Source organism: Neltuma alba, unplaced genomic scaffold (genome assembly GCF_004799145.2).
Source record: "Neltuma alba isolate B1F8T4 unplaced genomic scaffold, ASM479914v2 tig00010519_pilon, whole genome shotgun sequence".
NCBI classification, from domain to species: domain Eukaryota; kingdom Viridiplantae; phylum Streptophyta; class Magnoliopsida; order Fabales; family Fabaceae; genus Neltuma; species Neltuma alba.
Window position 1 is genome coordinate 691222 of NW_021635394.1, and position 15573 is coordinate 706794.

The 15573-nt window shown below is 34.9% G+C and overlaps 1 protein-coding gene across 7 annotated transcripts; it reads left to right on the forward strand.

Moving 5' to 3' along the window:
• Positions 1 to 453: 453 nt before the first annotated feature.
• On the forward strand, positions 454 to 6369 carry LOC114756875 (splicing factor, suppressor of white-apricot homolog). Of its 7 annotated transcripts, XM_028945811.1 has the most exons (5): positions 455 to 939; positions 2332 to 2380; positions 2528 to 2679; positions 3172 to 3975; positions 4707 to 6369. In XM_028945811.1, the coding sequence occupies exons 1-5, from the start codon at positions 748 to 750 to the stop codon at positions 6111 to 6113; spliced, it is 2604 nt and encodes an 867-aa protein (XP_028801644.1). In that variant the 5' UTR covers positions 455 to 747; the 3' UTR covers positions 6114 to 6369. The 7 variants fall into 7 exon arrangements, with proteins under 7 accessions (XP_028801643.1, XP_028801644.1, XP_028801646.1 ...); XM_028945810.1 differs by lacking the exon at positions 2332 to 2380 and having other exon boundaries at positions 454 to 939; XM_028945813.1 differs by lacking the exons at positions 455 to 939; positions 2332 to 2380 and adding an exon at positions 2829 to 3023.
• Positions 6370 to 15573: the final 9204 nt, after the last annotated feature.

Genomic DNA, 15573 nt, shown 5'->3' on the forward strand with positions numbered 1-15573 from the left:
CCGACCTCCATCCATGTTATGGGCTTGTGTAAACTCCTTTTTTTTGGGATAAATTTGATAACTTTATGTATACACATTTTTCAAGAAAAAATAGTAAAAAAAGACAATTAAACTAGAAAAATTGCACATAAAGACCCGTTATGTTGTCATGGGTCCTAATTTATATTTTTTTAATCTCGACAATTTGTTTTGCGATTTTTCCTTTTATTTAAATAGAATAAGAATCTTGAATGTGCTTTTACAATATATAAAGTAAATACGTAAAGAATATTGTCTCAATTTATAGAAAAATAATTCTGAAAAGGACTTGTAGAGTTGTCCAAACACCCGTAATTTCCATTAGGCAGGAAAAACCAAATCGTCGAACCCAAAAAAACCCTAGCCATGTGTAGAAATCGCAACCAGATAGAACCGAAGACCATGGACGACGCAATACGAAATCCGATGGTCGTAGCTCTAGCTTGTGTCGGCCCAAACAAACAAAACCTCACTGTAAAAACCTGCAAATAGCAAGAAAGGATCAAAATTTGTTTTTCTCAAATCAAGCCCATTCCTACACACGTAATTTCCTCAACAATTGCATTTTGTCATCGCGAGCTAATAGATCTTCTGGAATCTCTTGATCCCCCTTCTTTCCCCCGTCGTCGACGAATCCGGGGTTTCGAGAATCGATGGATCTCGAGGTGGTTGGCCGCCATGCTTTGCTCTTCGATGACGACGCCATGTCAGCGTTCGTGAACTCGAGCGATGCTCTTGTTGAGTGGAACTCCCTCTCGATCGATCGCTACGACGTCCGCCACCTGCTCCCTGGCCCTCTTCCACCGCGTCTCAAGCGCCATGCTATTCATCACCCCGATGCTGCTTCTTCGTCTCTCGAGGCGGATCTGGACTATGAACGTTATCTTGATCTGCCTTCACCTACCAAGGAACAAGAGCAAGGTAACGTCAAAGTGTTTTCCTCCTGTCTTTTTAATTTAGATTTAAATTTATCCTGTGGGGTTTTATTTTTTTGATTCTTGGTTCATGTTTTGATGATGATATGGAGATATCGGTCTCTGCTTTTCTATGGTCTATTTTAGATTGTAGAAAAATTTCATCACGAAGGGAAAAATTAAAAAACAAAAAAAGCAGAATGAGAGGAGTTTGAAGCAGTTTTCTCGGACTAAGTGATAGAATCGGGACAGAAAAATAGAAGATAGAAACTAAATCATGAAGCAAAGCTATCCCATCCCAACTTAAAAAAGTCGTGTCCAACACCGAAGAGAGACTTGTATTCTTAGTGATTGATAATGGATTGTGCCCGGATGCTATTTGTAAGTAATGTCATTGATGAATTCTATACTTTGCCTGCCGGAAAAGGAAGGAAAATGAGGATTGGTATTCTGTTCCTTTGAGTTTTGAAAATTGAAGTGAACAGCAATAAGAGAGTCACGACAGATTGCCTGAATGGTGGAGTTTATGTCAGATTTAGGCTGGAACATTTTGTTAGAATAGAATGATGCGGGTAATACATCCTTCTATGCTAGAAGGGTGAACAGTATGGACAGATAACTTTTATTTTGAAGCGCCATGTCTGAACTTTTTTTTTTTTTTGACCTTTTTGTGAAATTGGAATTGAATTCTGAGAAGAAGTACTTGACACTGCTAAGCAATCAGTTAGACCATCCCTTGCTTAGTTTTTGGTGATTACTTTCAATGTAACTAACTTATGTATTGCATATATAATTCACTGTATTTGTCTCCATCCTCCTTATCAACTTTTAATGGGCCATCATTTTCTTTTATACAATATATGTTGGTATGGCAATATCTTATATGTAATATTTTCTTTTGTATCGGTTCTTACTGAAAGCATCAATTCATGAAAATTGGAAAGCTCTTGTCTCAACTTTTTCATCCTAAAGAGTGTTGCTCCTTTCTTGAAGTAATAACAGCGATAATAATGATTGGCAATATGAGTGTCCTAAGGAAAAACTACAATTTCCACAGTTTTATTGATATAAGTTGGATCAGCTAGAACATTGTTTAAAACAATGATTGGTCTAGTCAGTTTTACTATTTTTATGCTTTAGCCAGATTAATATTTCTGGTTTAAATCACTGTGTGAACTGAGTCAGCCTTACTATGTACTTTGGACAGATTAATATCTTTGGTTTAGACAATAAAGCGTATCTTTGTGGTGATGAATGACGTATTGCTACTTTTTCGAGTCAGATAAACTTTTAGTGAATTTCAGAACAGTGAAGATAATTTTTTTGGGCCTAAAACACTGTTGAGCTTTATTTTCTGTGTGTTGAGTGGTATTTTTTCTTTCCCGACAATATTGTCCAGATACGCAGGATGCAATGTAATTTGCTACAGTTCCTCTGTCAGAATACAAGTAAGAGTGTTTTTCGCCTGTCTTGGTCATTTTACCATTAAATTCTTTTGTAGTAGTGCCATAACTGTTGGTGTTGGATGATATTGTTGCCTCCAAGGATTGCCAGCAATACTAATTATGGACATCTTTTTGTGTGTCCGTGTTCAGACACTGATACTGAGCTGATGGTCTCGCGTGGCTATCATGCTGTTGGATTTTCATACGGAAATACCGAGAAGGCCATTGAAACAAAGGACAATGGTACGGACTCTGGTTTTCATCTGCACTTCCCAGTGCCTGAGGGTTTACTTTCAAACCTGGTGAGTAACCTTGGTCTAATTGATTTTTTTCCTTGCTATTTGTTTTTCAGATTGATATATTTGACCTTTTATTATTTAACCAATGTGGCTAGGTGAAAACTGTCTAGAGTACATATGTTATTCTAAGGCTTACCATGTCTAAGTTTCAGATGCTTGGAGCTGAAATGGAGTTCTTGTGACTCAAGGTAGCCCATTCGCAGGCACCTTGTTTCCTTTTGATGTCATGAGAAGGGGTCGTGCAGGTGATATTAGATGATAGGAATTCGTTCATTCTTTACATGAGAGCAAATGGGATGAAAACTATCTTCATAAAGTTCTATTTCTTGATCTTTATGGTTATCGAAGTATGTGTGAGGTTATATTGTGTTTAGTATGATTTTATCTAAATTCTAATAGTTGTCCTTGCAAGATCTTTTTTTGAATTGCTGTTGAGCTAACAATGAACTTTCCAATTTACTGAAAAAACCTTTGTTTGTTTGTTTGTTTTTGCAGCCCCCAAATGAGAAGGTGCATCAGATTATTGCGAGAACTGCTATGTTTGTCTGTAAACATGGAGGCCAGTCAGAAATTATTCTGAGAGTGAAACAAGGAGATAATCCAACATTTGGGTTTTTGATGCCTGATCATCATCTTCATGCATACTTCAGATTTCTTGTTGATCATCAAGAACTTCTGAAACCTGGCATTGATGATGGCAACTCATCTGGAGACAAGAATGATAATCAGGGGCTTGATCAAACTGGTGGTGCATTGTCTTTGCTAGGATCTGTGTATGGATCTGGAGATGATGATGATGGAATTGCTGATAGAACTCCTGAATTGAAAGGAAATGAATATGAAGAAGTCTTCAGTGATATAAAAACATGTTCTCAGGGAACAGAACAAGCTGAGCCTTCACCAGATGAAGTCAAGAAGGATGGAAGTACGTCCAAGAATTCAATATCTACTTCAAAAGAGAAAGTTCCTGTCATAAAGAGAAATCATTCTATCAATACTTTTAAGGCTGCAACTGCAGCTAAGGCAAAAAAGGTTGATGCTTTGGGATCACTGTCCAATGCAGCAGACAAGTCGCTGACAACTTTGCCTGGTACAACCAAGGTTGAAAAACCAATTGTGGAACCTCCATCTGACTTAAAGAGAGTTATTGAGAAGATAGTAGAGTTCATTTTAAAAAATGGCAAGGAGTTTGAATCTGTTCTTGCTGAACAGGACCGTGCTCATGGACGGTTCCCATTTCTGCTGCCATCTAATCAATACCATCCTTACTATATAAAAGTCCTCCAAACTGCTCAGGAGGTGTGCTTCTCATAATTGTTTAACTCATTTCTGCTAAATTACATAATTTTTTTCTGTGGTCCATTCAATGCCTTGGAAATCAGATGGACTCCATTACCTCTTATACAACCATGGGATGCTGGCTAATCACCTATTTTGTCACGTAATTGAGTGACTTCTGCCCTCTACTACCTGAATAAGTTATAATTTGGTTGATTTACAAATTTATATAATACCATGACTATGATCAAGAGACATCATCAGCAGTGGTACTCAGCAATGAGACAAGTAATAATTTGGTTGATTTACAAATTTATATAATACCGTGACTATGATCAAGAGACATCATCAGCATTGGTACTCAGCAATGATATAATGTATCTTAATCTCATTACTGAGGGTGTGTGTCGACCATATATTTTGTGTCTGACATGCTTGCTTGTATATCATCGCTATTATTTAGTTTTTTGCATACGTGATGTCTTGCCTTATGATGGGGGACGTGATTATGAAAACGGCTATTGCGATATTGCTAATATTTGTAATATTATGTTCATCTTTATTATTTTTGTGAAATATTGAAATTAATACAATTTTATACTGATATCAAAGCAGTGATGTTTATTTTGGAGTCTATTTTTATTTTGTACAGTGTGCTTAGGACATCCCAAAACCAAGTCTTCCTTACTGTTTTTAGAATTGACTTTACCTATCGGATATTAGCTACGACCTAATTTTTGTGTTTTTTACAGTCTAAGTCACTGGGCAAGGGTTTCCCCCTTGAAAAACATGATCCAGCCGGTCGCATGGGGGACAACAGACCTGCACATAAAGAAAGTGTCAATCTTTCAGTTGGATCAATTGGTTCTGATTTACCCTATGACATTGACCGGAAAGAGAAGTTCAAAATGGTTATTGGCAAATCAAAGAAGGATGGACAGGAACCAACGTCCAAAGACTCTCAGCCTCATATGGGAGTGAGCATGGATGCAGCAGCAGCAGCAGCTATTCTTCAGGCTGCCACTAGGGGTATTAAAAACCCGTCCTTAGAAATTCTTACCAAAACCTCAAGTGGTAATGGTCAAGGCCTTGGCAGTGATGGTGGTCATCTCTCTGGCCTTGGAAGTCTGCTTTCATATCAACCACCGAGTTCTGTTCAGAAGTCAAAGCAGAATGCAGAGGCTAGTGTTTCTGTCCCTGTTGCCAAGGTTATTGCAGAGACTGCTGCCATTGCAGCAGCTGGTGAGGCAGACTCTTCTGAAGCATCCATGTCAAAAGAGCAGAAGCTTAAGGCAGAGAGGTTGAAACGAGCAAAAATGTTTGCAGCCATGATCAAAAGTGGAGCTGCACCTCTGAAAAGTGAACCAGTTCGAGGTTTATCAGCTGATCCACCTGGATCTGGGGTATCTGGTTCAGGTGCTGAGATTGGGAATCTTGTTGGCAAAGAAAGGGAAGGAAGTTCTGTTCCACAGGAGGTTGATAATTCTGATAAAAGTCCAAAGTCTGCGGAGAAACTTTTTGTTGACAATACTGAACGGAGATCAAAACGCAAGTATCGCTCAAGATCCAGTAGACATGAAGAAGAGGAAGAGAAAGAAGATAAAAAGGATCACAAACGTTCCAAAAGAAAGCACCGGTCTCATGGATCATCTCATGGCAGCCGGGACAGGCATAAGCACAAGAGAAGGCACTCTTTCTCTAAGGACAGGGATTCCAAGCGAACTAAGCATGATAGCTCATCTGATGATGAGTCTCATCACTCTAGGGATTATCATAAATATGATAGTTCCGCTGATGAAAAGCATCATTCTTCTCGACGAAGACGTAGAGAAAGTAACTCATCCGATGATGAACATGAGCATTCTCGACAGCGGCGTCAATGTAGTTCCTCTGATGGTGAGCATCGGCACCGACACAGAACTGGAAAGCATAGGAGTAGATCTCAAGCTGACAGAGACAGAGACTTAGAAGAGGGGGAGGTAAATATGAAACCTGACCAGTTAAGAGCGATTGAGGATCGAAGCACTAGCAGGGAAGCTTCTGTCGATCTATCCAAATCATATCTCCGTTCAACGGAGCCATCACAGCCATCCGAAACCACTGATGTTTCTGATGAGCTTAGAGCCAAAATCAGGGCCATGTTGATGGCCACCTTGTAATGCTCTAGGCTGACAATTGCATTATTAATGATAATTTCATCGTTGCAGTCGTCTGGAGGCTCTCACCCCCTCCCCTCTCCCCGTTTTTCACTTGCCTGTTTCGTTTCATCTATTCTAGTTTCCTTGTATTTAGGGTTAACATAATTTGTTATGGTTCTTGGAGGCGTCACAACTGGTGTGTGATGAAAACTAAAGGAAACCAACCTCTACATGTCAAGATAACTGAAAATGGTGAATAAGAAAAATTAGGATTTTAAGAGTCTTAAGTTTTGTCACTCATGTTTTTCCCGTATTTTCCACCTTTTAAAGTAGAAAGAAATGAGCTTCAGCAAGTTTAAATACTTGATAATTTAGATGAGAGAGCTTAAGGGAAATCAATCGGGTCCCAGGGGCCCATTTCTGACCTTCAAAAAGGAGCAGGTAATTGTGATGAGGGGATGCCTAAATGCATTTCCCGAAGCTTCTGAGACTAGACTCTATTCATAATTGATTTTCATCTATGCTCCCAAATAAAAATTAATAATAAAAAAAAAGTTGTGATAATTAAGAAGGATTACTTCTCCGTAGTTTTTAAGTAAACGGGACAACTCTTGAAAGCTTGGAATTTTTGGATCTCATCATCTCACTAACTAGCCTGAAACTTGAGAGTATCATTTGCAAGGAGTTGCATCAGTAAAGAGACAAATGACTATGTTGTTCTAAGAATGTACAACTAAGCAAGATAATAGGTGTATTACTTAATGGGGGCCGTCACATGTATAAGCGTTGCGATTCTTTTTAAAGGATAATACTTTGCAAAAAAGAATTTCTTTCCTATGTTGGGAATTAGTAAATATTTTAAATGAAAAGACCAATAAAAACTAGGAAATTATCAAATCCCAAAAGAATATCTGTAACACCTTCCTTTTAGACTGCATAACCTTTTAAATAGAATCAATTGGAACCACTTATTATGGCCTTAAGTTAGAAAAATTTAAAATTTAAAATTCATTAAATTCAGGTTACTATTCATGTAACCTTAAACCAAGGCTAAACTTTGAAAAATCATAACTAATTCTAGAAAAATTGAAATGAGGTGGTTCTAATTTTTGTTTAAAGCTCTTAACATGATCTTTAGAGAAAAAATATCTTTGGTATCAAGCCTTTATCAGTCATTCCCATAATTCGCACAAAATAACACTGTTCATATGGCAAATTTCTAATTTTTTAGAATTTATACCTAACTTTGGATAAACATAACTTCATATACAAAACTCCAATTTTGATGAATTACTACTTGTTTTAAAGATAAAAATATGATCTATAAATTTGTTAAGTTTCAGCCCAAAATTCATTCATTTGACGAGAATCATGTTGCCATGAAACTTAAGCATTATTAGGGTTAATTTATCCATTTTTCATGCTTTTTCTTGATTATTCTCTTTCCTTGACATCATATGGTCATCCCATTCACTTATCACATGTTCAAACACCATATTTCCAGTCCATTACAGCCACCAAGATCAACAATATAAGTATCCAAGCTCCAAACATAAATTATTACAAGTTTACATAACAAAGTTCATATAAAATCATGAAAAAAAGAAAAAGCATAGCCAATCCTTATTCCATCATAATCTCATTGCCCTTCTCCTTGGATGTTCCAACTCCTAGATTGTTAATTAATTAAATATGGAAAGAGTGAGATTCCATAGAAATCTTAGTAACAAGAACCACAATAATCATACTAATGCTTTTAAACACTTTCTCTTGGTGTATTCCCACACAAAATCACATTCTAAACTCATTGGAATTATTAAATTAATCTGAACCAATCTCTAACCCATTGAACTATGTTTGCCTGAATAGGTTCCCTAATTTAGGGAATTTGAAGTTTCTTCCAAAATCAATCAAAATATCAACCAAACAAGCAAATCCAAGCTCTAAATCATGGTCTCTATCCTTCTCTAATCATTCCTCTTAATTTTAAAAATTGGACAGCACGGTACCTCATGATTTTTGTCACCAAAGTCTACCTGAAACAAGCTAAACCCATAGTCAAAAAGAAGCTCTTACATATCTTGATTAATTCTTGATCTTTGCTTGATAATTCTTGATCAATTTCAGCATGTTCTTTGCCCTTCAAGATCAGTTTTTCTGTAGTAAAACCTTCTCCCTTTAAGGTGTCAAAATGACCAAAATTGAAGGCTTGGGAGAGGGTATTTATAGACCAAGATTTTGGCCTCCTAACCCTCCAAGTGTCCCACAAATATTTGCTGCTACAACCCTCCAAGTGTCCCATAAATATTTGCTGCTACAGGTCCATGTGTCCACCCTCTTATGCTGTAAAAATTTCAGGCAAGCCAAGTGTCCCACGTAATTTTGTTTTTAGGATAAACCATGTGATAATTTCTATTATTTTATTCCTTAATCACATGGGCCACCTAGGCCTCAAATTTTCTAAGCTTTCCTAACCCAAAATCATGACTAATAGGCTGGAAAAAGAAAAAAGAAGTGTTACCTTTCAGTACCCATTATTTCTCAATCTGATTTTGCCGTATCGGCTAAAATTCCTTTCTAATTTTCAATGATATCTCTAGACCTCCAAAAATTCATTTCTACCTATCACAAATCTTCTTTTAATATAGAAAGGTCCCCTGAATGTTTCTAAAATTTATTTCACCTTCTAACTATTTGTATTGAATTTTTTTCGAAATCAGGTTTTACGGATAAGATTTTGACAATAATTATTCTAAAATTAATTCTTTTAATTCTAGGGCCTAGAAATAATTTTATAATCTCAAATAAACCTTCAAATAATTTTTTCATTTTTTTTCATAATTACTGAGGCCTCTACATATTTAAAATAATGTTTCCTACTGATTTTTCAATGTTTTATCAGAAAAATATTTGTTTACAGAAAATTCTGTAATAAATCATTTTTGTGCTAATTCCACTTCCAAGGCCTCAAATATGGTTCCAAACTCTATTTTATTTTTCTATGATTTTCTGAGAATTTTCTGGAATTTTTATCCAACTTTTCTATTTTTTCTTTCTTGTACCAATAATTTCAAAAATATCAGTCTGATCAGGGGTCAGATCTCAATTCAAAAGTTTTTTCAGCTCTGAATCTACTTTACTACTTGGCTCTCTATCTAATTTATTATTTACACTCCCAGGGCTAGGATTAGCGGGATATGACAGTATCTTAATATGCATAATTCCAGAAAAGTGCAAACATCTAAAATGGAATTTTGACATTCAAGGAAAAAGAAAGAAATGCCCCCATTTATAATTTTTACACTGAAACTAGTAAAATGAATTGAAAATTTATTATTACCATACGAAGTTTAGGAATTGAACATTTTCTAAAGACATGGTTTTTTTTTTCCTTCATTTTCCTGAGTACCTAGGTTTAAATCGCAATTTGCTAATTTTTATTCCAAAATTAGTTAAATGGATTCAATTTGTCAATCACACTTGTTGGGAGGACTTTAACCTTAACGTTTCCTGCTCGATAGAGATTAATCTTAAGCTCAAAGTGGTTTGGAGATACTTTGAGTTATACAAAAAAAAAAAATTTGTTAGTCACATGAAGTTTAGGAATTGAGACAAGGTAACTCTTTCGTATCATTCACAATCATAACTAGAGAAGAGAAGAACACATAAACAACAAAGAAACTATGCAGAATATTAAGCATTAAATGAACCGAACAGTGAAACAAGAGAGTATAGAGAATTTGCATATTAATGTGGAAGCAAACTGCATATGTCAGTAAGGATAGAAAGTATGATATAAACGTGGGAATTGAAGCATATTAAATAAAGATGAAAAAAAATATTATACACGCCACAGAAAAACCATTTGCTCCGATACCACTAAAGGATTTTGGGGCATGCCTGCAATCTGATAAGTAATCCGATATGCCCACGCGATGGAGAATCATAAAATGGATGCTACATGGTTATACAATGAATACATCAAATGGAAAATAGAAGAGAAAAAAAGAGTGCTAAGTAGAAGTTACTCAAAATCATTCGTATACAAAGTTGACACCCTCAACTTGCATAATCTCATGACTCACATATGGGAAGTTACCGGAATTTTAAATCAATAAATAAAATTTCCTCTTTCGACCCATGTGTTTTTCTTTATTACCATATAAGCCCCACTTAGACTGTGCTTGGACTCTAATCCACCAATGGCGGACTAGGTAAATCTCAACATCATCAATTACTTCATTACTTACCCCAAAACGTACATCACACCTAAACCATGTTAGAATGTTGCATGTCTACTATGGTCACTAAGACCTCACACCCTGATTGACAGCTTGTAATTATATCATACAATAGATAGATAAGCAGGCCCCTGGCATTTTACCACTATTAAATAAGCAAACACTAACGAGAGGATCCTCATAGAAATCAAGCACAGATGATACCCTAGGGGTCTCGAGCCATCTACAAGCATACATTCTAGAACATGAAAGAACTAAAATATCACATCAAAATTCAGCAGTGTTTGCTTTAGCGAAGAACACATAATTAATAAAAATAAACCATAATACGTTATGCAACTGTTTATGGTCCTAATATGGCAATATTACAATGAAATACAAAGCATAAAATCCAACGGGGACGATTCTACTCTTCACAGTAAACTCCAAACCTCTGATGCCTTTCGTACTGGTCCTTCTCTACTAGAGCTTCCACCTAAGATAAGCAGGCCCCTGGCATTTTACCACTATTAAATAAGCAAACACTAACGAGAGGATCCTTATAGAAATCAAGCACAGATGATATCCTAGGGGTCTCGAGCCATCTACAAGCATACATTCTAGAACATGAAAGAACTAAAATATCACATCAAAATTCAGCAGTGTTTGCTTTAGCGAAGAACACATAATTAATAAAAATAAACCATAATACGTTATGCAACTGTTTATGGTCCTAATATGGCAATATTACAATGAAATACAAAGCATAAAATCCAACGGGGACAATTCTACTCTTCACAGTAAACTCCAAACCTCTGATGCCTTTCGTACTGGTCCTTCTCTACTAGAGCTTCCACCTAAGATAAGCAGGCCCCTGGCATTTTACCACTATTAAATAAGCAAACACTAATGAAAGGATCCTCATAGAAATCAAGCACAGATGATATCCTAGGGGTCTCGAGCCATCTACAAGCATACATTCTAGAACATGAAAGAACTAAAATATCACATCAAAATTCAGCAGTGTTTGCTTTAGCGAAGAACACATAATTAATAAAAATAAACCATAATACGTTATGCAACTGTTTATGGTCCTAATATGGCAATATTACAATGAAATACAAAGCATAAAATCCAACGGGGACGATTCTACTCTTCACAGTAAACTCCAAACCTCTGATGCCTTTCGTACTGGTCCTTCTCTACTAGAGCTTCCACCTAAAAAATGTAGAGGAAAAGAATGACACAAATATCTTAACAAACTCCAATTCTATCCATTTTACGTACTGGCACAGCTCATAAGGCATCTAAGGGATGAGGGTTAATAAAATAGTTTATAATCATATTCATCATTACAATAGGAATTGATAGTTATCACACACACAAACACACACACATATATAACATCATGTGGTGGTACATCAGCACATAACATACCAATCACTAAGTCATAGCTCACCATAATATGGTATTGGATCCCAAGCCTTCCTTATATCTTTATTATTTTAGCTGACTAAGCCTATGGGCTAGGTGCTTGCCATGTCACTGACCACCCTAACTAGCTCTTCCTTCATGTGATATAGATTGGTCAAAGTCTATAAAACACCATGAAGACCATGGATTCCCCTCAATAGGGTTACTGCCCTAGGTTTACTGCTCTTGGGGTATGTAGTCCTTGAGGAATACTACCATATAGGACAAAAAGAGGCCAACCACCATGAAGTCTAGACGGTGGCCGTGCCATGTGGTCATATAATATCATAACATCTCCAATTTCTCTAACATACCCTTAGCCAACAAGCCATGAAATCACAATAAACAAACATAATTGTGTCTCGTTCAAATGGTTTCATCTCAAGGTTTATCTTATTCCCAAGTCCAATTCCAAAATTAGAGGTCATGTTGTTCGTCTCACCAATTTTGTAATGTCAAGGGTATGTAGTATACTTAACTTTCTTAAATTCTTTTATTTTCAAATATTTTGTAATTGTTCTAATTGTCTTTTATATACTTAGGGGATACTGGATGCTGATTGTGGTCAATCCCACGAAGCCAAGGATTTGGTATCTCAATTCTCTTTATAGGGATCCAACTAATCGATCATTTATGGTTTCATTGTTCAAGAAGTAACATTTATATCTATTATTTAAATTTAATTTAATTGCTTGCTTCAATCTAATTTTTGACAATCATTAATATTCAATTTTATTGTCTTCTTAGGGCTTTGTGGCTATACCCACAAATCAAGCCTTACCCTGCCCCCGGTAAAAAATGGCTAATTTGACGATACCTTCCCGTGAAAGAAAGTGAAGGTATTCATTACCATTATTTACTATTCTACTAAATATGGTTTATTTATATGATTGACTAATATTATTTCCTTTTTTGTTCTTTACAGTGCCCACATCAGCCTAAAAAAAAGCTCCGATTGTGGGTATTGCATGATGAAATTCATGAAGGAGATAATTATGCACAATGCTGACACAATCCCTACACACGTAATATGTATTTGTTAAAGTTCAATTTATATATTTAAGAATTGTACTTACTATAGCTTTATATTTGTATCTAACTTCAATATAATTTGTGGTTGCATAAGGTACTTTGCCGACACATATTGCATAGTATATTCATCTGCTCAGATGGAAGAAATTATTGAAGAGTTGGCAATGGCCTTATACCGTCAGTGGGCACAAAATAGATAGGGAAGGAGAAGACATGTATAGCTTTGGTTTCCATTTTGGTTTTGGTTCATTTTTTACTGTTAGTTTTTGGTATTGAACAACTTTGGCAATTGGCCAATTTTGGTTTTGGTTCACTTTTTGCTTTCGCCTTTTATACTTGTGCAAAATTTTTACTTGCCTTAAACACAAGTTCCTTTAATATGACAGTTGGTTTCCTATTAATTAAGATGTATATAATATAAATTTCTGCCTCATACGTGTAGTTCCATTTTCATATGGCTGAATTATTGGTTTGAATGTTGGCCTGGTTCTGTTGAATAATGCTACGTGCTTTGTATGAGGTTTCATATATAATTGTAGGGGGGCTGCTGGCAAAGCAGAACCTGTAGTAAAAAAAAATTGCCATAATACTTAACAGTTATTACGTAAAACCGTCAAGTATTAATATGATACTTGACAGTTTTAATGGTAATCGTCAAGTATTTTATATAACTCTGGGACAATACTTGAAGGTTTTAATGGTAACCGTCAAGTATTGAGGAGCAATACTTAACGGTTTTTCTCAAAAACCGTCAAGTATTCAAGAACAATACTTGACGGTTCTTCATTTAAAACCATCAAATATTACCAAAATATTTGACTGTTAATAACTGTCAAATATCTGTCGTCGAAATATATGATGCAGGTATGGTTGACATTTTTTAACTGCCAAATGCGACCCAAAATAACCGTCAAGTATTTTTCATTTTGTAGTAGTGTTGATAACTAAATGTTCAAACTGTAATATTTATAATTAATGCTAATACTACTAGATAATATGATATATAGCACTTCAATTGAACTCTCAACATCAGAATATAAAAAATAAACGAATATTTGTTTTTGGAGTAGAAGAATAAAACATTGAACATGTTTTATTATTTGGATAGAAAAGATCGTCGTGCATGATCAGATCAATGATTAAAATTCTAGTGTTGAAAATTCATAACATATAACAATCATAATTAAACTATTCGAGTCAATGCATGCAAACAAACTTGTAGGACTTTGACCAATTATATGTCCTTGTCCGTCCAAATAGTTAAATTAGGTGAATATTGATAAAGTTATTTTATTGCTATAACTAACAAATTAAGCAAGCAACCAAGTAAAAGCATATTGTAAAAAGAATTTAATGAAGACAGGAAATATTCAAATTATTTTCTGTATTCAGTGTGATGAAATTAATCTACTCCCCTGGTCGATCTTTTATATAAGACTTGTTTAACTAATTTGATTAGATTAAGAAAGTTAGGTAAGTTAGTTAATTAGAAGAAATATGACATGTTTTTACTAAAATATCATCATTATCTTTCTTAATATCCCCGATCTCTTTCCTACTTGGTTATGGTTGAGGGAATATCAATAAGGGTAATTTAAAAAAAATTGATAAATATGAACAATAGGTTTTACATTTAGAACCAAAATCAAGTTAATAATTAGTCATGTATTAAGGACCGAACCGTATGTCCAGAACATTCCAAGTACTAGAACCAGTAAAAATGAGTCAAGAAGTAATATAACCTAACCAGAATTCGTTAAAATAATTATCAAGAATATATAAGAATCAGTCAACGACTACCTGTAAGAATTATCATTTCCATTTCTAAATATAATTTAAAATATATTAATTCCTTTCTCTCTATGTACAAAGTCTCAAGTGTATTTTTCTTGGAGATAAACTTTGATTCCAAACTTTTCCTGAGGAAAAGGAATTTGTTGACCAAATTAACTATCTACCTACTAAATGCTTATGTTTACGTAGCTTCCAATTTCCACGTTTGACTTTATAATAAACCTTTCTCATTTCTTATCTCCACTAACCCTAGGCTTGTCGCTATTAGAAAAAATTTGATCCATGTGACCATCTACTTAATATTTTACGATATGTGATTGTGTCTTCCTAATTAAATGGGTGAATGCTCTAACGTTTTATCTAGAGCTTGAAGAATGAATTGTATGACATGTTTGGTTTAATTCTATGAAAGTTCATTATATGTAATCCTGATGTAATGGGCTAATTCAATTGTTTGGTTGGGTTTTTGCAATGTAAAAAGAATTACATATTGTAATCCTAATTACCTTAAGTGAATGCATGGGGATTACATAGCTAAGACTCATGAATGGAGATGCAGACCTCTTGTAATCAAGTAGAAAATATTTTATTGCTCTTTTAATTTTTGAAATTGACTAGATTGCCCTTAATTAAAGATTCATAAACCCTGTCAATTACTACCAATTGTGTTCACACTGCTACCGTCTTCTTCACAGACGCCAACGATCATCATTACGCTAGAAAGGTAATCACTCCTTGACTCATTCATATGGTCTTCTTTAATTTTAATATACATTGCACTGGAAAGGAAAAAATATATGTATATAAATTATATATAGATACAATTTTAATTATCAAAACTACATTATACTTTAATTAATATATATATGGGTACGAGCCAATTTTATAGTTTTTCCTATTATATGTATAAAAATTTATATTTTGATATGTTAAGCATATGGACGGATAGGGTTAATTTGTCC

Coding starts and splice junctions, on each gene's coding strand:
- LOC114756875 (XM_028945810.1), top strand. CDS start 672: ATGGATCTCGAGGTGGTTGGCCGCCATGCTTTGCTCTTCGATGACGAC. Junction 2,680..3,171: donor AGGGTTTACTTTCAAACCTG/GTGAGTAACCTT, acceptor TTGTTTTTGCAG/CCCCCAAATGAGAAGGTGCA. Junction 3,976..4,706: donor TCCTCCAAACTGCTCAGGAG/GTGTGCTTCTCA, acceptor TGTTTTTTACAG/TCTAAGTCACTGGGCAAGGG.